This window comes from Hibiscus syriacus, unplaced genomic scaffold (genome assembly GCF_006381635.1).
Source record: "Hibiscus syriacus cultivar Baekdansim isolate YM2019G1 unplaced genomic scaffold, ASM638163v2 tig00111754_pilon, whole genome shotgun sequence".
Taxonomy (NCBI): domain Eukaryota; kingdom Viridiplantae; phylum Streptophyta; class Magnoliopsida; order Malvales; family Malvaceae; genus Hibiscus; species Hibiscus syriacus.
In genome coordinates this window covers 714,950-742,445 of record NW_024063169.1, presented here as the reverse complement: position 1 = coordinate 742,445, position 27,496 = coordinate 714,950, and the positions used below count along the sequence as shown (strand labels likewise).

The 27,496-nt window shown below is 34.3% G+C and overlaps 2 protein-coding genes and 1 pseudogene across 2 annotated transcripts; all 3 read left to right on the top strand.

The window, feature by feature from the left end:
- Positions 1-6,774: 6,774 nt before the first annotated feature.
- On the top strand, positions 6,775-25,995 carry LOC120169170 (disease resistance protein RPS5-like). The gene is made up of 5 exons (XM_039177382.1): positions 6,775-6,835; positions 7,035-7,790; positions 21,190-21,217; positions 23,712-23,716; positions 25,217-25,995. Exons 2-5 carry the CDS (start codon positions 7,037-7,039, stop codon positions 25,993-25,995), a joined length of 1,566 nt encoding a protein of 521 aa, XP_039033313.1. The 5' UTR covers positions 6,775-6,835; positions 7,035-7,036.
- Positions 18,618-19,873, top strand: LOC120169132 (annotated as a pseudogene).
- A 29-nt stretch (positions 25,996-26,024) lies between the features above and the next one.
- On the top strand, positions 26,025-27,101 carry LOC120169169 (probable disease resistance protein At4g27220). Its single transcript, XM_039177381.1, has one exon. It carries the CDS (start codon positions 26,025-26,027, stop codon positions 27,099-27,101), a length of 1,077 nt encoding a protein of 358 aa, XP_039033312.1.
- The last annotated feature ends 395 nt before the right edge of the window (positions 27,102-27,496 follow it).

Genomic DNA, 27,496 nt, shown 5'->3' with positions numbered 1-27,496 from the left:
TAAATATTTTTTAAAGGCCCAATTTTTTTTTAAATTTTCGAATAATTCAAAATAATTTTTTTAATCCGTATTTAATTCAATTATCTAATTCTTTTTTTCTCGAGCGTCGTTATAAGATGAACCCGATATTGCATAGAGCCTACTCCATGGACATAGTAAGTGAACTGTCACACCCTGAAGTTGGGCATATTTTTCAGGGGCCAAATTGTATGATTCTCAAAATTTTATGGCAATTTTCAAAATTCCAGAAAGTTCAAGGACCCAAGCTCGAGATTGCCCTTCCTTTTAGTGAAAAAATGAAAAAAAAAGTTGTTAGTGGTTAATGTTAGTAAATAAATAAATAAATAAAAATTAGCGGTTAATGGTTAAATGTTAGTAATTATTGGTTAGTGTTAGAAATAATAGTAGAATCCGAACCATAATAATATGAATCATACCCTGAATTAGGTCTTCACAAGGTTCTATAATAATTCAAACAAATTAATAAAAATAAAAAATCAGTTAGGAGTTAGTAGAGTCTGGACCATGATAATGTGGATCATACCCGAATTGGGTCACCACAAGGTCGTAGAAACATTCGAATATTAATAAGCAATAATTATTAAAGAATCAATGATCAAAATAAAATAAAATAAAATCAGCAAGCTAACTTAAAATAAACAGAAAAGCATATGTGATGACTAAAATATAAACAACAAAAAATATAATGACATAATCAATGATCAAAATAAAATAAAATAAAATCAGCAAGCTAACTTAAAATAAACTAAAGTGTAAAAAGAAGGTAAAAATTGGAGGAGCTTCGGGTGATTAATCCACAAAATAGGTGACAAGAATATCAAAGGATGCTAAAACAAGGGGACTAGGTAGTTTTTATTGCCTGAGGCGGAGGTGGCGACACCAGCCTTTATGGTTAGTTGTTGGCCGCCGATCTTTTTCTTTCTTTTGTTATTCTAACTTTTTATTTGTTTGCTCTCTAGCAACAAGATCTATGGTGGAGGCGGCCTCAACCTCGCAATTTCGGTGTTCGTCGCGTTTGTGTCCTTTCTTCGTCTATTAGTTGGATTTGAGAGAGTGGGTTGTTTCAAAGTTATTTCCTCTCCTTCGTCCTTAAGCTGTCTTGTGATTGCTTTGCCTAGATAGGTGTTCGCTGAAGTTCCTTTTAGATGATGTTCATTGCCCGTTATTGTATTTGTTGTTTTGCATTGTGTGTTCCTTGATGGCATTTCGACCGGTGGTGGAGAGGTGAATACATCTGTATCGATGATGTGTTGAGTCCTAGGTTGCAGGAGGTAACCGCTTCAATTGTTGGTTTTGTGTTATGGTCGTGGAAGTGATGTGGCTGTCGTTTAATAGTGGATGTTATTTCTTTTGGAAGTTCTCCATTTTATGAGGTTTCGTGCTTTCTTTGTTGGAGCTTTGGTTGATGGCGGAGCGTGGCATGCAATCGCCGATGTTTTGGTGGATGCTTTTGGTTTCGTTGTGGTTTGTGCAGAATAAACTAGTCCTGAGTAAGGTGGTATGGGCACGTGTAGCTCTTGGCGTTGTGCCAGAGGAATATTTTTGGTATTGGCAGCTATATTGGTGTTTGCGGTTTTGTGTGTTTTGGTAGAGAGGCAGCATGGTATGGGAGTTTTAGTGGAGCTAGGAGTGATGCATGTGGGGGGCCCTGGGTTTTTATTATTGCATCTGCATGTTTGCGTTTCTGCCTGAGGAGTGATAATGTTGCAGATTTGGAGACAACTTGTATGGGATAGTGGATTGTGAGGTGGAGTTGCGTTTTTAAGGGAATAAGCTTGATTCTCCATTTTTAATTATGTTCGACATATTATCCAGGTAGGCGATTATTAGAGCAGTGGGCGAGGATTTTTTTGTAAAATATGCATGGTGGTTTGGTGCAATCCCAGCAGTCCAACCTGGATTTTCGAGATTGATATTTAGTGTGTATGCTCAATAGAATATAGAAGATTTGAGGAGACAGAAGTCGAGGCAATTTGATAGTAGGGATGTGGCTGATCGTGGTTTGTTTGCGACAGATTGTGCTGTTGATCGGTCGGAGATTGATCTTTGTAGCGAGGGCAACGCTTCGCGTGGAAGGTTCGTGTTAGGGCAGAGCTTCTAGAGATCTTTTTTACTGTTTCGCTATACTCTCGATGGATTCGAGTGTTTTAGAGTTGTTCGTAGTCTCGCTTTCTTACTGTTTGGTTGACGCTGTTTGGGCTCAGATCAAAAGTTTACAACCTTTGTTAGGCAAATCTCTTCTGTTTTATGTCTCGGAGGTTATATCTTGGTTTTGTTTGTTGTTTTGGATGTGTGTAGTTCTTATTTGTGTTTCATTCAGGGGTAATGTGTAGCTACATTATTGTTGTTTGTTTCGGGATGTTCTAGTGGTGTGTTCATGGCTGTTGTTTCTTGTTGTTCCTGGGTCCTTGTTGGACCTTCTTCCATCCCAAGGTTCACTCTTTTTCCTCTAATTAGGATTAGAGAGGTTTTTCAATGAGGTCCATGAGGTGGTGTACTTTGTGATTTCTAATACAAAGTAATCATTTTTCAAAAAAAAACAAGGGGACTTGTGTGATTTTCTCTTAAAACAGGTGGACATAATACAAAGGGTACTAGAATGACGAAGCCTAGGAGTAATTTACCAAAACACTTTGGTGACAAAAGTATGAAGTACTCTTGAATCGAGAAACCTAGAGCATTATTTATCCAAACGTTTTAAAACTAAACCCCCCTCTCCTTTTCTCTCCACAAACCCATGGGAACCAAAAAAACATCTCACCCTCTTCTTCTTCCTCAACCTTTCTATCTCAACCGAGACACAAAAAGCCCAATGGTATGAGCCTATACCGCCGACCACCTCCTTGATGGTTCTCCCCTCCGACCGACGACCTTTGGTCGTAACTCAGTCCCGCTTCACTCCGGTGAGAACCGACAAACAAGGTAACCAAAAAAAACTCTAATCCATTTCCTATTTTTACTTTAAACTTTGAATCAAAACTAAAGAAAACCAAAGAAAAAAGATGGAGGAAAACCTTCCAAACCTTCTATATTGCTTTTCTTTTTGTGTATTCTCAAATGGGGGAGATAAAAATCTATGTTACAATCCCGATAAAAGAAAAGAAAACCCCCTACAAATCAATTTTTGATGGGTTTTTATACCCCCAATTTACACGTATACACTGAAAAGGAAAAGGAAAAAATGTTCCTGATTTGTTTGTGTTGTGATTGTTGATGGTGGCGTGTGGCAGGGAAGAAGCAAAAATCGGGATGGTGTAGATGGCAGCAGGGGCGTGGCAGCAGCAGCAAGGCATGGGGGTGTTTGACTTTCTTTTACTTATTCGAATCGCATAATTAATTAAAAATTTATTAGGTTAATAATTAGAGCCTCCATTTTAGGTTTCATTTAAAACCTAGTATTTAAACTTAGGCGATTTTTTTTTAATTTGGTCCTCATTTTTACTCGATGTTCCATTTTAACTATTCGAATATTGGACACTTTTAGGTTTAATATTATATTAAAATTAATTAGATTAATATTAGAACCTACATTTTAAGTTTATGCCTTTAGGTTCTTTACTTTTCAATATTGGACACTTTTAGCAAGAGAAAGCCTTAATCTGCTCTTAGTTTAATTAGAGTTAATAATAAATTGTTAGATGATATCATGTTTTAAAACCTAAGACAATGTTCACTTATTAGGGAGTCAAAAGTATATCTCCCACAAGTATGCTCAGGGGGTGACTACTGGTGATTTTCGAAATATTTCGACAACATTTTCAAAACTGCATCATGATTTCTAAAATATCGAAACAATGTCCGGTTATTGGGCACAATAGTTGATCTCCCGCATTCATGCTAGGGGGTGAAGACTATCGGCTTTAATAAACTAATACATTTTTTAACTTTGCATCTATGATGATTTTTTAAATTAGATAAAGTTCGAGCTCAAATATTATCAATTTTAAATATAGGGTAATCAACTAGGTACTAATTTTTGGGCCCTGTAGGGTACTAATCCTTCCCCACGCGTAACTAACTCCTGAACCTATTTTATGGTTTTTGTAGACCCTAAAACTTGATATTTTGATAAAAATAATAGTAAAATGTTTTATTAAAATTATTTTTATTTATGGTGTTCTGATCGCACCTTAAAATGATTGGTGGTGACTCCTTACATTTCAAAACTTTTTCAAAAAAAACTCCTAATTCGTACTAGTGTTCTTCCCTACTGGGTGAAAAACAATGACGACACAATCGAACACCCAAACCCCTCAATTGACCACATGTCTGCTCACATGCCCTCCCCTATAAACTCACGCACCTTGCAACACTGACAAATCAATGAAATTCCATTATGGTTATAAAGACGAGTAAATGCAAACAAATACCCCTAAAGTTTGACAGTATATGCAAATTTACCCCTATTGTTTTTTTAGAGCATTTGACCCACAAAGTTTAATTTTGATTCAAAAAACCCCTTGTTGGATGGAAATCGTTAGTCAACTGATAGTCAACGCCTTCAGCTGACTAAACAAGCACATGTGGACACAAATGATTACATGGTGTGTCCACGTCACTAATATATGTTGACGTGAAATTGACACGCCAACCTTATTTTGTTTAAATAATTAATTTTAATGAGAATTTTGTACCAATAAGAGAGTGACACGTGTCACTCTCATATTGGTGCATATTTGAAAGAATGAATAAAAGGCTACTACTTGCGTGGAAGGGGACTCGAATCTGGGGCAAGGGCGTGAAATGGGATGACCCTTGCCACCAGGCCAAGCATGATACTTGGTTTTGTATTGAAACAAAACCTTATTTAACCCATAATAAATGTTCAGTTTAATTAAACAAAATGAAACACGCGTTTCAAATATCTCACAGGCATCTTAAAACTGATTTTCCCAAAATATTAGGGTTTAGAAACTCCAATATTTCAAATCATTTCTCCTCTCAAATTCTTCATTTTCCTTCAAGCAACATCCTCAAACCGATTACACAATCGTATATTTCTAAGGTGAGTTGATTTTTTTGAATTGAATCAGCATATATTAGTGACGTTCACACACCACATCATCATTTGTGTCCACATGTGCTTGCTTAGTCAGCTAGAGGCGTTGATCGTCAATTGACTAAAGGTTTCCATCCAACGGGGAGGCTTTTGAATCAAAATTAAACGTTGTGGGGTCAAATGTTCCAAAAAAATAATAGGGGCAAATTTGCATATACTGTCAAACGTTAGGGGTATTTGTTGCATTATGCCTTTTTTAATTATTTAGAATTAGGACTAAATTGACAAAGTGTATAAATAGTAAAGACTTAAATGTATACAAATTTTAAAAATACCACATCATATTTTTGTTTTAACGTAGAGGGACCAAAATAGAAATAATAAAAAAGTTAAATAATAAAATTAAAAGTTTTTGTGGGGTTGTTTACTAAAATAACAACACCCTGATAGTTGGGTGGCTAACAATAAAATTTACCCTAAATTATTTTGACCTCGGATTAAATCATATTCGGAATATTTTAAAATTGGATTGGTTTAGATGATATCAATACCGCATCATGTAACATCAAATAGAAAAGGACAAGAAAGAACAATAAAATCGTAATTTTCAAATTAATTTTTTTATTGTCCTCCCATTTCCAAGGTTGACTTAATTAATTAGAATCAATCCGTGTCACACATTTGATTTTGGTGGATGAGTCTCACAGTAAAGATTTTCTGTATATGCAATGATTCAAACTCGAAATTTTATTTAAACGATATCAAACTGTTTATACCCTTAACCAACCCCTGTTGGTCTAAATTAAACTTTAATTTGCCTTTCTTAGAATGATTGCACCTAACCAGCTTTATTGAATAAATAAGAAGAAAATGAAGAGAAAACACTGAGGTCACTGAGACTGGAATCAACATTTCCTTTGTGTAGTAGGTGAAACTTGCTTAAGTTTTGGTGAGCGGTATCATCGATTTAAATAGCGATTCGCTATCGGAATAATAATTCGTTATCCATATAGCGGCTATTATATAGCGGTAAAGGTGTCGTTTGAAACATTTATTACTGCAATATCCGCAATAATAACCATTATTTCCATAATTGTGATAAACGTAAAGCGATAAAAAAAAGCGACTGCAATTGCAGTAAATCCATGAATGGAATCCTATAATTAGCAAGCAAAGAACTTCATTAACTGGTTTTCTTCATTTCCGGAGCTTTTGTTTTTCCTCTGCGGTCATCATCTCTGAACAAGTTATTATTAAATATAATTTGGTTTTTTTTCCCTTAAAATTGACGTCGTTGCACCGAACCTAACATTGTTTTTTCTTCTTTTCTATTTGCAGTATAAAATTATTATTAAATATAAAGAGAAGAAAATGGATATGAAAACAATAAAGTCATTTGACCCAACCGTCATCATCTTCTCCCAGCGGGTATTTATTGACTACACTGCTCATGACATAAAACATTGAAAAACAATAAACAAAAAAACAATACATTTCAAAATAAACTTAATTTAATAATAATTAAATAAACCCAAATAACAAATACCAATATCAGTAGCCTGTAGAGAAGAAAAGACGACAATGACCAATAAACTTGGAAATTTGTAATTACCTGTTGTGCTGTGTGCGTGTAACAGTGATTTGTTCTGCCAAGGGTGTGTGATTTCCTGGTTTGTTGTTGGTGAAAATGGCTTAAGTGTAGGTGATTCTAGCACAGGCAGTCAGGCTCTTTATAGCACAGTTTCTCATATTATCAGGAACGTTTCTTTGCTAGTTCTCTCCGGTCATCATCTCCGAACAAATTTGTCAGAAGAGGTATTTATTGAATTTTACATTTTTATTGTTCTTTCGAACCTCATAAACTGCAAGGAACATGATTCTTTTTCATTCTTTTTACTCCATGATCATTAACTTGATTTTTTTCATAAACTACAATTCCATGGCATATATCGCTTTTTACTCCATGTTCATTACTGTGTTGCCCAGTTTCTAACATATTGCTTGTGACTTGCAGCCATGGACTTTGTTCTGAATAAGATTAATAAGCACTTGGACAATCACATGAGCTTTGATCAGCATATGAAGGACCTTAAAAGGAAATTAAAAGAATTGAATGGTACGAAGAAAGATACGGAATCTATAATGAGAACAGAGCTGCAGCCAAGGAAGAAACTCAAGGCGGAAGTCCAGATATGGTTGGAAAATGTTGAAAGACTCAATGGCGAAGTGCAAGACCTTGATGACAGAATCGGTGAAAGTAGTGCTCTTACACGGGGATTTCACACAGAAGATGTGTCAAAGATTACAAAGGAAGTTGAAGAACTTATTATTCAACATGGTAAGTTTCATGGAGGTTTGGTGGTTGACAATCCTCAATGGATCGGACAAGTTTTATCGACAATAAGTTTATCAGGTGAAGCTGTAAAGGCCTGTGTTAAAGAGATTTGGCAGTGCTTGATGGATGATGGGGTTCGAAAGATTGGAGTTTGGGGCATGGGTGGCGTGGGGAAAACAAGCATCATGAAGGTTATAAACAACCAACTCTTAAAAGAGACGGGGAAATTTGAAATTGTGATTTGGATCACTGTATCCAAAGAGGTGAGTATTGTTAAACTGCAGAAAGACATTGCAAGTAGAATTGGAGTAGAATTTTCTGGTGATGAAGATGAAACTACAAGGGCAGGGATGATCTTTGAAACATTGTCTCAGAAGGGTAGGTTTGTGATGATCTTGGATGACCTATGGGAGAAGGTTTCACTTGAGAGAATAGGAATTCTTGATCGTCGGTGAAACTCTGATAAATGGAAAGGAGGTTGGTGGATTGAAGAAACTGGAAATTCTTAAAGGGAGGTTTTACGACTGGCACAACTTAAATGTGTATCTCCGAGCTTGTCATGGTCGAGAAGAGCCACGACAATACATAATCTCTGTGGGAGATGTACTATGGCATGCGGTGGGTAAAGAAGTAAGAAAAGACATTGTTGTATGTGGTGGTAATATTTACAGCTATCAGATTATGCTTCCACGTGGCATTAAGGGATTGCGTATCTGGGATTGCAACGTTGATTGTATTGAAGAATACCCTCTTTTCTCCAGGTTTATCCTCTCCTCAATTGGCTCCTTTTCATATCTTAAATTTCTTCATATGTATGATTGTGGGAATATGAGAAAGTTGTTCTCCCCAGACTGCGTGCCGCTGAATTTACAAGAGTTTAGAGTTATCAGGTGTGAGCAAGTGGAGGAAATAATAGCCTCAGAAGTGGAGGAAAGTAGGAACGGTTACCATGGAATTTCGTCTTCCACAATTAAGGATATTGAAGTTGTGTTCTCTACCGGAATTGAAGTGCATTTGTAGTGTGGAGCAGTAGTTGTTTGTGATTCTCTAGTAGAAATTGAAGTACTGAAATGTCCCAAGTTAAAAAGGATAGGTCTTAATCTTCCTCAACTTGATAATGTGCCACCATCTGCATCTGCATATGCACCTCCACCTTGTTGAGAACCTAAATGAGATCACGAATGGAGTACTTTCAAGACTTTGTCGTCTTCAATACTTGGTTGTCGGTGAAACTCTGATAAATGGAAAGGAGGTTGGTGGATTGAAGAAACTGGAAATTCTTAAAGGGAGGTTTTAAGACTAGCACAACTTAAATATGTATCTCCAAGCTTGTCATGGCCGAAAAGAGCCTTGTGAATACATAATCTCTGTGGGAGCAGTAGGATTTCCTATGTTTCTTAGGAGTGCAAGTAAAGAAATTGTTGTAAGATATTGTAACATCTATACCTACCAGATTGTGCTTCCACGTGACATTGAGGGATTGGATATTGGGTGTTGCAATGTTGGTTGCAGTGAAGAGTACCCGCTTTTCTCCAGGTTTATCCTCTTCTCAGTTTCCTCCTTTTCATCTCTTAGATCTATTGAAATTCATAATTGCAGAAATATGAAAAAGTTGTTCTCCCCCAACTGTGTGCCGTTAAATTTACAAAGGCTCAGTGTTGGTGGGTGTGAGCAATTGGAGAAAATAATAACATCAGAAGTTGAAATGGAGGAAAGAGGAATGGTTATCACGGAGTTTCATTATAACAAACAAGAAACTGGAAATGGAAGAATGCTTTCTTTCACTTGTATACAAAAGAAGATTACAAAGCTGTTTATATACATCTATAATATTAACTAACTAACCGTATTATAAAATAGAATAAAACGGCTAATTAATTACAGTTAATATATCCTAATACCCTTCCCTCAAGTTGGGACCACGATGCATGGGAGGCCGAAGAGTCTTTGTGAAAATATCAGCCAGCTGGTCCGAAGAGCAAACATGAAAAAGCTTCAAAAAACCAGCCTTCACTTTGTCCTTTACAAAATGACATTCAACCTCAATATGTTTTGTCCTTTCATGAATACTTGATTTGTTGCAAGATTAATTACGACCTGGTTATAACAATATAACCTTGCATGATCAACAACCAAATGAAATGAAGAGAGAGCAAAGAAACAAGCCAAACCAATTCACAAGTAGCCACGGTTATGGCTCGATATTCGACCTCGCAAAAAGATCGACTAACAAATGCATGTTTCTTTGATTTCCAAGACGCCAAACTATTTCCAAAGAAAGCAAAAAAAACCTGTAGTGGAACATCGTGTATTAGGCACGAGCTATAATCTGAATCAAAATATATACTTAATTGATCAGTGAACTGAACCGGAAAAAGTAAGCCAAGGTCAGGGAAATGTTTTATGTATGCCAAAAGATGCTTCAAAGCTGTCATGTGAGGCAAGCAAGGAGAAGAAACGAACTGGCTTAACAAATGCACAGTATGAACCGGTCTGGTATTAGTCAAGTACAACAAGCAACCTATCAATCAGCGATACTCTTGAAAATCAACTTGTAATTCTCCTTCATTTGCGCTTAACTTCAAGGAAAGTAACATGGGCGATTAAACTGGTTTAGCACCCAAGCAGCTTGTATCCTCCAACAGTTGCAAGGTATATTTCCTTTGAGATAAAACAATACAAGAACTATTCCTAGCTATCACAAAGCCAAGAAAGTAACGCAAAGGTCCAAACTCCTTTAGTTTGAAATGTTGTTGTAAAAGACCTTGAATCTCATGAAACAATTGTAAGTATTTCCCAGCAAGAACAATATCATCTACATAGATAAGAAGAGCAACAAATCCATCTCCATAACCTCTTGTAAATAAAGAATGTTCAAAGGGAGACCGCAGAAAGCCAAGCTAAAGAACAACATTAGAAAAAGCAGTGAACCATTGCCTAGACGCTTACTTGAGTCCATAGATGGACTTGCGAAGTCTGCAAACCATAGTAGATCCCTTAAGCTCGGGCTTGTATCCAGGAGATAGTTTCATGAAGACCTCCTTATCTAAGATGCCATTTAGAAAGGCATTATTAACATCCAATTGTAGCTAATGACACTTACGTGTTACAGCAAGAGAAAGTAATACTCGAAATGAAGTCATCTTTGCATCTGGTGAGCATGTATCCATGTAGTTGATCCCCTCAACTTGTGTAAAACCCTTAGCAACCAACTGGGCTTTATGACGATTAACCGAGCCATCAGATTTATACTTGACACGGTAGACCCATTTGCAATTAACGACATTCTTTCCATCATGTAAAGGAACAATGGTCCCTGTGTCAAGAGTCTCCATAGCTCGAAGTTCATCATCCATAACACTTCTCCAAGTTGGAGACTTGACAACTTGATGATAAAAAGATGTGTTGAAAACATTTTGATATTTCGATATAACAAATTAAGTTAAATGAATTTTAAGATTTTCCAAAAAGATTTTCTAAGTATATTCGATATAATTATTTGAATATCAAAATATTACTCCAAATCTTTCAAATGTCATTTTTAATCCTTACTCAAGTGTAAAATTAAGTTTTAGTCTTAAAATAATTTTAAAACAATTTTACAAAATATTTCGAACCATTTCAAATCAAAAATTTCCAGATTGCTCAGAGGGAACCGATTCCCCCTGAATGGTTTGGCTCCGAGATTTCCAGTATGCTCAGAGGGAATCGATTCCCCCCCCAGGGGGTACCGATTCCCCCCTGTGTAACAGTCGAAATATTTGAATTTTACACTTAGGGAACCGATTCCCCTCAAGGGGAACCAATTCCCCCCACGCTCCAAACTGTTTTATTAATTGATTTCACACTAAAACGGCTATATTATCTTCACTAATCATCCCCAACATTCAGAAGTGATTTAAGGTGTATTTAAGCAAGCTTAGAAGCCTTTGATCAACAAGAAATCATAAAGAAACAAGAGAGAAAGCATCAAACACCAAGTTTGTGCAGAACAAACCAATTTTCCTTTCAATATTCATTTTGCTTTCTAGAACACCATTTGTGCTCATTTGTAATTATTTTTTAGTGTTCTTTTCTTGTTCTAGAATTGTGCAAACAATCTACCTTGTGAGGATTCCCTTGTAAGTTTGCAAAATTTGTATTATTCTCTTTGGGAGAGAGTGTTCTCAAGAATTTGGGGTATAATTCTTGAGGGTTTGTAAGGTTACTCTTTGTCCTCAAAAGAAAGACAAATTAGTGAATTTGTGGAAAATCCTTAGTGTGGATAGCTAAGGTAGTGGACGTAGACTTAAAATGATGTCATTTTTGAGTGTTATAATTTTATTTATTCTTTTTTACTTTCTTTAAAAAATCAATATGATAATCATTGTTGAGGATAATTGAAGATCATAAAAATCTCATTTCTGATTTTGAAAATTTGGATAATTAGAATTTTGATCCTTATCCAATTCAAAAAAATCATATCGATATATGAATATCGGAATCCATATCCAAATTATATATCCTAATTTGTCAAAAAACCTTACGAGAAATAATTTATACAATATTATACAAACACGAATGAATTGAAAAAGTCTAAAAAATACTGTTAACAAACTAAATATTAAAAATAAATAACCTAATTATAAAAATAAAAAAATCAGATATTAAAGTGTATATTAAATTAACTCAAACTATTATAATTTTTATACTATTCATAAGTAAATTTCCAGATTAATATATGCAACTATTATCAGTAAAAGAACATATGATTTTAAAGATGTGAAAATAATTAGGCATACACACACAGCAAGTTAGTTCACCAACATATCTCGGGCCAATTTGTTTTTTCTAATTACTTATATATGTATAATATGACCACAATCAAGCTTGATTTTTTATCATGGAGGACAGTGGTGCTGGGGACTGGAGAGGGTTGGAGTTGTTGAGCCTGAATAAATATTTCTAAAGGCTTATTTTTTTAGATTTTCGAATAATTTGAAATTAAATTTTTTAATCCGTATCTAATTCAATTATTTAATTTTTTCTCGGGCGTCGATATAAGATGAACCCGGTATTGCATAGAGCTTACTCCATGGACATAGTAAGTGAACCATGTAAATAATAATAGAATGAAAATGATTTACACATTTCCATTATCAATGGGTAGCAAACTATCAATGGAACAATATCTCGACCGTTATTCTTTCGGAAATATCATTCTCCACCAACATATCAATAAACAATTTCTGAGTGACGAGACTTTTGATAAACTCAAGAGATTTATCCTGAACAAATATATTAACCGGGTTCAATTTTTTAATAATTTTGATGATTACAAGGTAGTATCTATTTAGAATTTTTCTTATTTTATATTGACAATGTGCACGCACATTACAGATGAAATTGCTTGAATCCAAATTCTCTATGAAGAACAATATTTTTCTTTTATCACTAAGATCACTCAAGGAGTTCTCGAAGATTAACTTCAACGTGAGCTTTATGAGGACCTTATAGGGTCATGGGATGCAACAAGTATGTTAAAGAACCAATGATTTAGTAAATCAATCCTTTTAAATAATTAAATTTGTGTGGTTAAAAGGGGAAAAAACAACAATGCCAACATATTCTTAATTATTAGTTATAGTGAACAAAACAACCTTTTTTTTTTTTTGAAAGAGAGTTCTTTGTATTAATGATAAACAAATTACATCACTTCAAGGATATCATTAAAAAAACCCCTAACCCTAAATGGAAGAAAAAGAGTGTACCTTGAGGTGGTAAGGAACTTATACACATAAAACTTTAACAACATTCATACCATAACCTTGCCCTACCACAATCCCCAATCCAACACAAAATGAAACCAACACAGACTAACCGACAAATTGAATAGAAGCCTAACTGGGAACCAAACGCATACAACAAAACTAGTGGAATGAAACTTAACAACAAAACAGCAAAAGCACCCTGAACTAGAACGACTGCGAGCAAAAACAACCTATTCTTCTCTCACCTTGTTGGACAATTCGTAGAATGAAGCATCATTTTCTGATATAAACGTACAACAACAGAGTCTTCCCACTATCGCAGTAAACGAGTAAACAAGTCGAAATTATTGTTGAGCTCGACATAATTTAAAAAGTGTAATTTTGTGCTCGATTTAACTCGAAAATTCATAGGCTTAGAATTGTCAAGCTCGAATCGAACTCCAAATGAAAAATTGAAGCTCAATTTAATTCAAGAGTTTATCAGACTTTAACTGAATTAATTTCGAGAAACTCGCAATTTATCTTGTCTCATTTGCGGTCTTATACCGGATTGGTTTCGAGAAAAGAAGGGAGCAGACCACCCCCTCCTTGCTTGAGTTGGATTGCTGTTTTCTAATGTCTTCAAATAGAATTGTCCCCAGGCTATTAAAGTTGGAATCTTGGACTGCTTCTTTGCCAGAAATGAAGACACCCAATAGTTATTGTGCTCACTTCCCACACTGTAGGCATATCTAGCGAAAATACTGATTAAATTATTTCACGAATTTTATATCATAATTTGTGTGGTAATTTATATATACTCCATCGTTAAATTATTTTATAATAAATTATTTTTTAAAAATATATTTTTCTAATTTTAAAATTATTTAATAATGTAATAAATAAAATAATAACATATTAATAATGAAATTTACTTGATTTGCCACTGGGGTTGCTATGTTAATGTTCCAAATAAGTAACGCCTTAATCATCATCTATGTTGAAATCATAACAATTTGACTCAAAATAATAAGGATTGAGGGTCAAATTCAATTTAAAAAAATTAGTATTAAACTACACCGATCAAAATATTTCAATATCTAAAAAGATGATTGTTATCTTTAGAGGTCTTGAGTTTGAGTATAAGAGACTATAAGGGTGTTTAAATTTTCATTGTCAAATGGTTGAGAATCTTCTGAACATATATTACCTTGTAATCACCATATATAGATGGTCTCTCGATTATATGGTGCTGATTTGTTGAGTCATTTGACTATTAAATGTTATAAAATGATTCTCAACTATAAGATGTTGTTTTGTTGAATCCCTCACTATTAAAAGTTATAAAATGATCACTCGACTATTCATATATTTCAAAATCATCCATTTCCTTAAAAAAAATGACACTTGTCTAAATTGGACAATACATATTGACAGAGATATGATAAATTATATTTTAATGATGTCTACTAACATTGTCATTGCTTTTGCTCGTTAGTATAATGTTTCAAACATTGACTCCATAACATAATGTAAATGGATATTTGATCTACAAAATACAACTAAAACGATTGATATTGATCAATAACTATTCATTCAAGAGAAACTTAAAATATTACAACTGTTGACAGTTTAGAAAATTAGGGTTTTAGGGTAAAAGAATCCCCAAAAGCATTTTCTAATAGTAATGACTACAAGGAAAGCCAATTAAAAATTTAGTGACTATAATGTAAATTTTGAAAATTTGATTATCAAAATGAAAGTATCCTAAAAATTTAAAGATTATCGGTGTAGTTTACCCTAGTAGATAATAACAATAAATATCTACGTCTCAATTTATTCTCAGTAAAGAGACGAATAAAAAAAATCGACATAACCAACAACTCTTTGGTATATTAGGATGAGACATTAAATCCTTTAAGTAAAGTTACGAATTAAATCGTGACTTTTGCGAATAAAGTAAATCGGATTAGAAAGACAATTCTCGTCTCTACAGTACCTGATCCGAATTAATCAATTAATAAATCAAATACTATTAATTATACCAAAAAAGCTACATCATCATAAATACCAAACATAATATGCCTTATAGCTTTGTTGAATTGGGGTAGTTGAACTGTTGAAGATGACATACCAATTTCTCTCGATTAAATACATTGGAAAGTGCGCGTTTAATTCACACTTCATTTAGAAAGTGGGGCAAGTTTGGGCTCTATGATTTATGGTTCTAGCCTCAGCCAACCCAGTCTAGATCGATTCGTTTTTTTTAAAATTTTTTAATATAATTTATTTTTTATTTATATATATATATTATATTATATGAATATTAAATAATTAACATTATAATATAAAATGTTAAGTAAATAAAATAATATAGGGTAAATTACAAATTTTATAATTGAAATTTTATCTCTCTTATTTCATTCACTGTCTTTAGTTCTTTTCAATTTTCTCACCAACTTAATACATTGAGTTTTTTTAGTCACTCAGCTTGTTTTCTTACTAACGACGCTATAAATGGGTTGTTACATAAATGCAAAACAACGTCGTTTTGGTGAAAATTTTATTTTATTAAAACGAACTTTGTTTTAGCACCGTTAACTATTTAATGGCGGAGTTACCAAAAAAACCAATATATTAAGTTCAGTGAGGAAATTGAAAACTTTTAAAGTTTAGTATGCAAAATAGGAGAGAGAATAAAGTTTAGTAATAAAATTTATAATTTACCCAATGAAATATTAAACTTAAATAAAAATAAAATAATAATAGAAATGAGATTTTGTTTAACCGTTTACAAATATAAACCTCTCTAAGTAAAATTTAAAGCCAATGTTTTGTATAAAATTGAGTTTGAGAAGATATCTATTAACCTATTGAGTGATTAAAGATATTTCTATTATTTTTTTATGAATTCGTATTTTAATATTATCTTAAAAGTATAATATTTTTTAATCTAATAAAAAATTGAACTTAAAAAATTATATAAAATAAATACATACGCCGTCCCGACCTCAACGAAATTTGATCCATGTACTGCTTTAAATGTTATTTGTTATGATAATATATTTTTAATGAAATTTATCAATATAAATGAGATAATGCATTCATTAACGTTTTAATTTCCATTACTTTTCAATGTATCTTTAAATAATATAAAATTAAATTTTAAATAAATGATGTTATATTTAAGGCTTTTGTAGTTGTATTATTGCATGAAAGACTAATTAGAAAAAGAAGCATTCTAGTTAACAATCTCTAGAGCAGATTGTTAAAAGTTGTCAGACCTTAGTTGATATATTTGTTAGAAAAAATGTTAATCCGAGATAAAATAATAATAATAATAATAATAATAATAATAATAATAATAATAATAATAATAAACATTATTATATAATCGAATGAAACAAAATAAATAAAACTTAAAGTAGAGACAATAAATTAATTTACTCATATTTAGACACTGAATTGGATGAGTAGAGTAATATAAATCGAAGAAGAATTTTGTTGAGGCATGTATGAACAATTTCTTTAAGACAGATTCATCCTCTCCTAAGTGCTTTGAGTAATGTTGGACGTCGGTCTCTCAGGATACAACAACAAATGATCACAATAGTAAGCACAACCATAGTGATCAGTCGAACACAATCTCTAGAGGAGATGGTTAAAAGCTCTCAAACATTAGTTGATATAGCTTTTCTCTTATAATGTGAGTTCAATATCAATTTGGAGCAAAATTCCTCTCCTCCTCCCTGATTTCCACTACAATCGGGATGCAATATTTTATGTTAGAAGAGGCGAATTTTTAAAATTTTAGAATGAGACAAACTTCTAATATTTTAGGGGGCGAAAACATATTATCAATAAAAAAATATATGATAATTTGAAATTTTTAGAAGATAGCTCCGTTGCCCCTCCCATCTGTCCCTGATTACAATATTGTGATGAAATCATAACCCTTGATAATTTAGGAAAAAGGTATTAAAATCCCTTTTATTCTATCTACTTCTTCCTAAGGTCATATTTGTTTCTTTGATTTTTCATCCTTCATTATCTAATAGAGATAGATAAAGAAAGAAGAGAGACTGAAATTAGCAAAATATTTTGAGAAAATTCTTGAAATTTGCCATATACATGTTTAAGACTTGATTTTGAGATTAATGATTAATTGTTGTATAATATCATATTCTAGATATTATTGATGGTTGTAAGGTGGGTTATGTGTCGTAAATGATCGAATTGTGTGTCGATAACGATTAGATTATGTGTCATGGACATAGGGTACTGATAGATTCATGTATCCATCTTGATACTATATAACCACCAGGAAAAACTATTTTAATATTCTTTTGATTAAAATAAATTTGTCTGAATTGCTCTGAAATGTCGTATCGTATGATCGATTTTGTAAGCTTTGCTCACATGCCCTCATGTTTTGTAAGTTATGGAATTTGGTCCTTCATTGACTAATTGAATGGTATACTTTGGATAATAAAAAAAAGTCTGATATAAATTTTTTTTAACTATTCACAACATTCTTTTATCATCGGATCCGGTCAATGAATTTCCTCTAATATTAGTTAAATAATTTGTTATGTGTGAAATTTGTAAAAATGATCCTTGGTTACTTGATGGAGATTATGTTGTGAATTTTAAGTAAAAATTGGAATTTTTTTAATTTAAATTTTATTATGTGCTTCGAATGTGATATTTTTTTTTCTAATTAACATTCGGATCGAGTAAGGAGTGTTATGCCACATGTTTGCTCGACAATAAATATATAATTTCTGAATTATATTATATTTGTTTTAATATCAATTATCATTATTTGAGACTTTAATTGCTGAATTATTATATTATGATTCCATATTCTTATTATTTGTGAAACCTTTAAAATTTAAAGATATATGAACTAATTTAAATGTTAATTAAAATTAATCCGTAAACCTCGAATAAGAAAACTTGTTAAATAAATAAAAAATTATAGGAGTATATTTAATTAATTTAATCGATTGATTAAGGTGTACATCTTTATTCTTCATATTTCTTTAGCTCATGAGTACTGGATCCACTGAGCACTATCCTTCCTTTCCCTAAAGTCTCTCTTCCTCTCCCTTCTAGTTAGGATTAATATTATATTTAGAATCTGTCAAAAACTTTTTTCTCATTAGAATTCATGAATTGGTAAAAGGGAATGTTATTCTCCCAAAAGTTTATGGGTGCATCGACAATAGGTTAAAAAAATTCTGAACAAATACTACCGTGTAATCATCTCAGACAATTATAAAAAAAAAAACTTTTATCTCATTGAACTCATCAACCTCATAAATAAAATATAATGTTATTATTCTTAGAAATTTCAGATTTAATAAATTGTGTCCGTAAGTATGTACATCATCGATAACTACCTTATAATTGCTGTCCACTCCTCTACTTTCTAGGTACTTGGTACCTGTCAATCTCTCATGAATGGGATGCTTTTAAAAGAAACCTACATGTATGTTTCCCTATAAATTAAGAAGAAGGAATTAAACAATTTCCCAAAGCTTTGCAATTTCATGGCATTAGTCAGTTTTTTTGAAGTTTTCTTGGCTCTCGTTTGCTTTCTGTTTCTATACAGCTCGAGAAACAAAGATGGGAGTCCAAGGAGTTATCCGATTGTTGGGATGCCGGCGCTGCTCCTCAACGTTTATCGGATTCACGATTGGTGTACCGACATTCTCGAGAGATGCCACTGCACTTTCCTTTTCAAAGGCCCTTGGTCTGCTAACATGAACCTGATGCTGACCTGCGATCCTGCCAACATTCACCACGTTATGATCTCCAACTTTGCCAACTTCCCCCAAGGATCCGAGTTCAAACAGTTGTTCAACAAACTGGGAGACGGTATTTTCAACTCCGACATGGATCTGTGGAAAAAACAGAGGATGGTTGCTCAAGGATTCGTGAGAACTCACCGGTTTCATAGTTTTTTGTCGAGGACTTCCCATTATAAGGTGGCACACGGGCTCGTTCCTGTTATGAACCATTTTGCCAAACGATGCCTAGTGGCAGACTTAGAAGATATATTCCGAAGGTTCACGTTCGATGCTACATGCACTTGGTTACTGGCCATGACCCTAGATCCCTTTCGGTCGAATTTCCGGATGTTCTTTTCTCCAAGGCCCTGGATGATGCCGAGGAAGCGATATTTTATCGGCATGTCAGGCCACCATGGTTTATCAAGTTGCAGAGGTGGCTGAACACGGGACAAGAACGGAAATATGGAAAGGCGGGGCAAGTTCTTGATGATATAATAGCCGAGTATATATGGCAGAAGAGGAAAGATTTGAACCGAGGGTCGAATTCGACATCGGAAATCGTCGAAGAAGGCGTGGATCTCTTAACACCGTACATAACCGAAGAGAAGTCAATAGGTTTAGAATGTGACGATAAATTCTTGAGAGACTATTTTGAGTATGATGCTTGCAGGGAGGGACACCACAAGCTCTGCTCTTACTTGGTTCATTTGGCTGGTTTCCCGTCATCCAATAGTCGAAAACAAGATCATAGAAGAGCTTCAATCGAAAATACCCGAAGACGAAACCGGAAAGAAGCGATTGTTAAAGGCTGAGGAAGTAAAGAATTTGGCTTATCTTCAACCATTAACAAACTATTTTCACATATTTTTATATCTTCAACTCACCAATTTTAAAATTAGCTTACATGTATGTTGAAAAATATATGCACAATATTTATAATGATTATTTCAATTTCATGTATTAATGAAAATGAAGTCAGAGTATTATTTTATAGTGATGAAGTTATTTTTAATTCGGAGTTTTTATTAGAAAATAACAATAAATAAAATGATCACGTAATAAAATAGATATTAATATTTTTAAGTGTAAAACTCTTTTGAAAAACAATTACGGAGAAAAAAATCATTAATATAAAAAAAAACAATTTCCTCTTGATTTTATATATATTCATGAGTCAAATTGAGTTTGAGTCAAACATTAATAATCTCTGCCTTGACACACGAATTCTAAAAATATAAAAAAATCGAGATTAAAACTCAAATTCAAGGAAACACCAAAACTAAACAAAAAAAAATCAAAATTTTATGAGAAAATGGAATTTTTTTGAACATGTTTAGATACATTCACTTAAAATGGCTGTCCCTTTTTCCCATATGTATGGGGTAAGGGGAGGTAAGATAGTAGGCTACCCCCAACACCAGGTTGAGAGCAGCTTCCGTAAGAGACCTCCGAATTATGAAATGCCCTCCGTGGGACTCGATCCCACGACTTCAAGATTAAGAACCTTGTGCTCTACCAACTGAGCTGGATGGTCATTTCTTAGATACATTCACTTAATGATGTGTTATTATTTAGTTTCTAACATATTGCTCGTGACTTGCAGCCATGGACTTTCTTCTGAATAAGATAGACAAACAGTTGGACCGTCACATGAGTTTTGATCAGTATCGGAATGACCTTAAAAGGAAATTAAAGGAATTGAATGGTTTGAAGGAAGATGCAGAATCTATAATGAGCACAGAGCTTCAGCCAAGAAAGAAACTGAAGGCGGAAATCCAGATATGGTTGGAAAATGTTGAAAGAATAAACATGGATTTCGCGGAGAAGATGTGTTAAAGAGTATAAAGGAAGTCTATGAACTTATTATTCAACATGGTAAATTTCATGGAGGTTTGGTGGTTGACAATCCTCAATGGATTGGACAAGTTTTGTCGACAACAAGTTTATCAGGTGAAGCTGTAAAGGCCTGTGCTGAAGAGATTTGGCAGTGCTTGATGGATGATGAGGTTCCAAAGCTTGGACTGTGGGGGATGGGTGGCGTGGGAAAAATAAGCATCATGAAGGTTATAAACAAGCAACTCTTAAAAGAGACTGGGAAATTCGATATTGTGATTAGGATCACTGTATCCAAAGAGACGAGTATTGCTAAACTGCAGAAAGACATTGCTAGTAAAATCGGAGTCGAATTTTCCGGTTACGAAGATGAAACTACAAGGGCAGGGATTCTCTTTGAAACATTGACTCGAAAGAGTAAGTTTGTGATGATCTTGGATGACCTGTGGGACAAAGTTTCCCTTGATAAAGTAGGAATCCCTGAACCGTCTGCGGGGAGTAAGTTGGTGTTGACAACTCGATCATCTGATGTGTGTCGACAAATGGGTTGTAGAGTAATTAAAGTAAAGCCTTTGATGGAAGAAGAGGCATGGAAGTTGTTCTTAGAGAAGGTGGATCGTGATATTCTCAGTATTCGAGGAGTGGAACCAATTGCAAGATCAATTGCTAGGCGTTGTGCAGGTTTGCCCTTAGGACTAATCACTACAGCTTCTTGCATGAAGGGAATTGATGACATTTCCGAATGGAGGAATGCATTAAAAGAATTTAGTCAACGCCAAAAATGTGTTCCAACAATTACAATTCCATCGTTTAAAGGATACAAAACTTCAACATTGTTTCCTCAGTTGTGCATTATATCCAGAAGATCAGGAAATCGAAGAGGGGCGTCTTATTCAACTTTGGATTTCATAAGGGCTTGTAGAAGAAATGGATAGTAAGCAAACAGAGTTCGATAGGCGTCGTGCAATAATGAATAGACTCATCGGCAATACAAGAACTGTGAAGATGCATGATCTTCTAAGGGACATGGCATTACATATTGAAGAAACTCGATTCTTGGTAAAAGCCGGTACGATGTTAATAGAGTCACCAGATGAGCAATAATGGAGCAAAGATCTAGAGAAAGTTCCATTGATGAGTAATTCGTTGTTGTACATACCCTTGGAAAAGTCACCCCCAAAGTGTCCCAGGCTCAACACATTGTTGTTGTCTGATTGTGATATAGGGAGCATTCCTGAAGGTTTCTTCAAGAATATGGACACACTTAAAATTCTTGATCTTTCTAGAAATTCTATCACAAGAGTCTTTCTAATTCTTTATCGAAGTGTCACAGGCTCGCCACATTGTTGTTGTCTGATTGTGGTACAGAGAGTATTCCTGAAGGCTCATTCCGTCCCTGCTTATATGCCATTAGTTCTTTTGTAAACCAATCTGACACTCCATGTTGTTATTGTCAATTTTGAATTGACTTGGATGGCTTATATTTCTATATTTTCACATTATGTATCTACCAAGATAGTATTAAATATGATTCAAATCAAACTTTAATTTGACTTTCTTAAAGTCGTTGCACCTAACCAGCTTTATTGAAATATCAGTTCGTTTGTGTAGTAGGTCACTGAGACTGGAGTCAACATTTCCTTTGTGTAGTAGGTGAAACTTGCTTAAGTTTTGGTGAGCGGTGTAAAGAAGAAAAAGACAATAAACCCAAATAACAAATAACAATATCTAGGCCTGTAAACGAACCGAACGCACACGAATGGAGGTATGTTCATGTTCGTTCATTTAATAAATAAACGAACAAATTTTTTTTTGTTCATGTTCGTTCATTAAGGAATATAGTTTGTTCATGTTCGTTCATTTAATAAATAAACGAACATAAACTAACACGAACATAAACGAACACGAACATAAATGAACACGAACGTTGGAGACCCTACCTTCCATTGTTCTTTCATGAAAAATAGTCGACAATGCAAATTAACCAAATCTACAATGATAAATAGCGTAAGAGTTGATTAACAGCGATGAAATGTTTGAAGATATCATATATTTCGATCGATCTTTTAAAGATATTAAATGATTCACATGACTTTAATTTAACGCTATAACATTTATCTTAGTGGTCCATGATTATATATGAACAATCATTTTCACTACGTTATTCTAATAAATTCGCCGGCTAAAAGTTTTGTGACATCAATGCCAGACTTTAGTGAGATTTGTTAATAATAGTCCTTTCCATTAGCAGAGTAGAAAATTTAACAGCATGAAGATTTCGAACGGTACAAATTGGACTACAAGGCAATAACATAGATCCGAAATCCCTCCGATGCTACATATCTAACTAATATTATTGCTAAACCACCATTCAAAATTTTAACGTACCTAAAGTCTACTCCACAACTAAAGGTCACACAAGAACTATGAAAACAAAAGTTCATTGTCAAAGTGTATTTTCTACTTATTAATGGGTTTTTCCTTGAAAACCCATTACTTCCGCTATTACACTCTTTTTCAGAAATTGCATAGAAACCTTTGTTTTGTTTTTTTTTTGGCAAATTCTATATATTTTTCTCTTTACTGATGCTCATATACTTCCGATTGTTACCTTTATCTTCCCATCTATTTCTAGAAAGAAGTATGATGTTTTCTTGAGTTTTAGATGTGAAGATACCCACAATAACTTTACATATCAACTATTAAGTTAAATAAAACAGAGAAAGAGATGAAAACATACCTGTAAAACTTTTAGATTGCACTATAATATAACTTGTTTTGAAGCTTTCACCGATCGTCTCCACTCTCCAGTGAATACTAGGGTTTGGGAAAAAAGAGGGAAAATGAATATAGGTGCGAGGTGTCTCACAGGTTAACATATTGGATTTAATCTCCAAATAAAATTGGGTTAATTATAGAAGTTGGTCATCAGAATATCAGATTAATTAATATTTTTAAGATACTTACAAATTGGTCACCAAAATTAATTTAAGAAGATTGGGTTAAACATAAATGAACGAACATAAACGAACATAACTGAACGAACATAACCGAACGTTCACGAACGTAAATGAACGAACGAGACCTATGTTCATGTTCGTTCATTTAATTAAACGGATACAAAATCTTGTTCATGTTCGTTTATTAATAAATAAACGCACATAAACGAACTTCCCGCCGCACGGTTCATGAACGGTTCGCTGAACATTCAGTTCATTTACATGCCTAACAATATCAGCAGCCTATAAAGAAGAAAAAGACAATAATGACCAATAAACTTGGAAATTTGTAATTACCTGTTGTGCTGTGTGCGTGTAACAGTGATTTGTTCCGCCAAGGGTGTGTGATTTCCTTGTTTGTTGTTGGTGAAAATTGCTTTAGTGTAGGTAATTCTAGCACATGCATAGAGAACCCTTTGGAGTGGCTCTTTATATCACCGTTTCTCATATTATCAGGAACGTTTTTTTGCTAGTTCTCTCCTGTTATCATCTCCGAACAAAATTTTCAGAAGAGGTATGTATTGAATTTTACATTTTTATTGTTCTTTCGAACCTCATTAACTGCAAGGAACATGATTCTTTTTCATTCTTTTTACTCCATAATCATTAACTTGATTTTTTTCATAAACTGCAAGTCCATGGCATAAATCGCTTTCTACTCCATGTTCATTACTGTGTTTGCCCAGTTTCTAACATATTGCTTGTGACTTGCAGCCATGGACTTTGTTCTGTATAAGATTAATAAGCACTTGGACGATCACATGAGTTTTGATCAGCATATGAAGGACCTTAAAAGGAAATTAAAAGAATTGAATGGAACGAAGAAAGATACGGAATATATAATGAGAACAGAGCTGCAGCCAAGGAAGAAACTCAAGGAGGAAGTCCAGATATGGTTGGAAAATGTTGAAAGAGTCAATGGCGAAGTGCAAGACCTTGATGACAGAATCGGTGAAAGTAGTGCTCTTACACGTGCATCTCACACAGAATATTTGTCAAAGAGTACAAAGGAAGTTGAAGAACTTATTATTCAACATGGTAAGTTTCATGGAGGTTTGGTGGTTAACAATCCTCAATGGATCGGACAAGTTTTATCGACAATAAGTTTATCAGGTGAAGCTGTAAAGGCCTGTGTTAGAGAGATTTGGCAGTGCTTGATGGATGATGGGGTTCGAAAGATTGGAGTTTGGGGCATGGGTGGCGTGGGGAAAACGAGCATCATGAAGGTTATAAACAACCAACTCTTAAAAGAGACGGGGAAATTTGAAATTGTGATTTGGATCACTGTATCCAAAGAGGTGAGTATTGTTAAACTGCAGAAAGACATTGCAAGTAGAATTGGAGTAGAATTTTCTGGTGATGAAGATGAAACTACAAGGGCAGGGATGATCTTTGAAACATTGTCTCAGAAGGGTAGGTTTGTGATGATCTTGGATGACCTATGGGAGAAGGTTCACTAGAGAGAATAGGAATTCTCGAGCCGTCAAATGGGAGTAAGTTAGTGTTGACAACTCGATCATCTGATGTGTGTCGACAAGTGGGTTGTAGAATGATTAAAGTAAAGCCTCTAACGGAAGAAGAGGCATGGACGTTGTTCTTGGAGAAGGCGGGTCGTGATATTCTCAATATTCGAGGGGTGAAACCAATTGCAAGATCAATTGCTAAGCGTTGTGCAGGTTTGCCCTTGGGAGTAATTACTATAGCTTCTTGTATGAAGGGCATTGATGACATTTCAGAATGGAGGAATGCACTAAAAGAATTAAGTCTACGCAAAAAGAGTGTTAATGGATTCGAAGAAGAAGTGTTCCAACAATTACAATTTAGTTTTGATCGTTTAAAGAATCCAAAACTTCAAGATTGTTTCCTCAGTTGTGCATTATATCCGGAAGATGAGGAAATTGAAGAACGAAGTCTTATTCAACTTTGGATCGCAGAAGGGCTTGTGGAAGAAATGGATAGCATGCGGGCAGGGTTTGACAGGGGTCGTGCAATAATGAATAGACTCATCAGCAATTGTTTGTTGGAAGTTTTTACTCATTCTGAAAATGAAAGAACTATAAAGATGCATGATCTTATAAGGGACATGGCATTACATATTGCAGAATCTCGAGTCCTGGTAAAAACTGGCATGATGCTTGAAAAAATACCAGATGTGCAAGAATGGAGCAAGGATCTAGAGAAAGTTTCGTTGATGAGGAATCAGTGGTTATATATACCTTTAGAAATGTCACCCCAAAGTGTCCCAGGCTCACAACATTGTTGTTGTCTCATTGCAATATAGTGAGTATTCCAGAAGGATTTTTCAAGCATATGGATGCACTTAAGGTTCTTGATCTATACAGAAATCCTATCAAGAGTCTTCCAATTTCCTTGTCGAAGTGTCCCGGGCTCACAACATTGTTGTTGTCTGATTGTCGTATAGAAAGTATTCCAGAAAGCTTCTTCGATGATGCGAATGAACTCAAGATTCTTGATCTTTCCTTCAATCCTATCAAGAGTCTTCCGCATTCCTTATCAAATTTGAAGAACCTCACTTCATTGTTGCTTGCTTATTGTAAAGATTTAGAGAATGTTCCATCGTTGTCAAATCTTGGAGTTTTAAAGAAGTTGAATCTTCGAGGAACAAATATCAAGGAAATCCCTGATGGGATGGAAAACTTGGTGAGTCTTGAGTACCTAAATTTAGGTTATTTCTACAGCTTAAATGAGATCCCGAATGAAGTACTTTCAAGACTTTGTTGTCTTCAAGACTTGATCGTCGGTGAAACTCTGATAAATGGAAAGGAGGTTGGTGAATTGAAGAAACTGCAGGGAACTCTTGAAGGGAGGTTTCATGACTGGAACAACTTAAATATGTATCTCGAAGCTTGTCGTGGCCGAGAAGAGCCTCGTCAATACATAATCTACGTGGGAGATATAGGCTTTCCTACGTTTTTTGAAGGTGCAAGAAAAGAAATTGTTGTAAGTGGTTGTAACATCTATACCTACCAGATTGTGCTTCCACGTGACAATGAGGGATTGCAAATTAGGGAATGCAATGTTGATTGCAGTGAAGAATACCCTCTTTTCTCCAGGTTTATCCTCTTCTCACTTTCCTCCTTTTCATCTCTTAGATCTCTTAAAATAAATGATTGCAGAAATATGAAAAAGTTGTTCTCCCCAAATTGTGTGCCGCTAAATTTACAAATACTCAGTGTTGAAGGGTGTAAGCAATTGGAGGAAATAATAACATCAGAAGTTGAGACGGCGGAAAGAGGAATGGTTATCACCGAGTTTTATCTTCCACAATTGAGCCTATTGAGTTTGTGGGATCTACCGGAATTAAAGAGCATTTGCAGTGCTGGTGGAGTACTGGTTTGTGATTCTCTCTACAAATTGAGATTGTAGACTGTCCAAAATTAAAGAGGATGGGTCTTAATCTTCCCAAACTTGATAATGTCCCACCATCTGCATCTGCATCTGCAAATCTTTCTCTTTCAGTTCGGATAATACCAAAGGAGTGGTGGGAATCAGTGGAATGGGATGGTCCCCAACCCAAGTCTCTTTTCGACCCCTTCGTGAACTCATGTTTTCTTATTTAAGCGAAGCTTAATTTGATGAATTCAAATCTGTATTAATTTATAAGATAAACTACTTGTATAGTCGTTAAATCATAGGGTAGGTTTTATGTTGACAATTGAACTGTGAATTTTGTTAATTGAGTCATTAAATTATTAAATGGTTTTAATCAATCTTATCGTTAACATAAATGCTAATATATCAAATACCTAAATTTATATAAT

Coding starts and splice junctions, on each gene's coding strand:
- LOC120169170 (XM_039177382.1), top strand. CDS start 7,037: ATGGACTTTGTTCTGAATAAGATTAATAAGCACTTGGACAATCACATG. Junction 7,791..21,189: donor GGTTTCACTTGAGAGAATAG/GAATTCTTGATC, acceptor TTGATAAAGTAG/GAATCCCTGAACCGTCTGCG.
- LOC120169169 (XM_039177381.1), top strand. CDS start 26,025: ATGGATGCACTTAAGGTTCTTGATCTATACAGAAATCCTATCAAGAGT.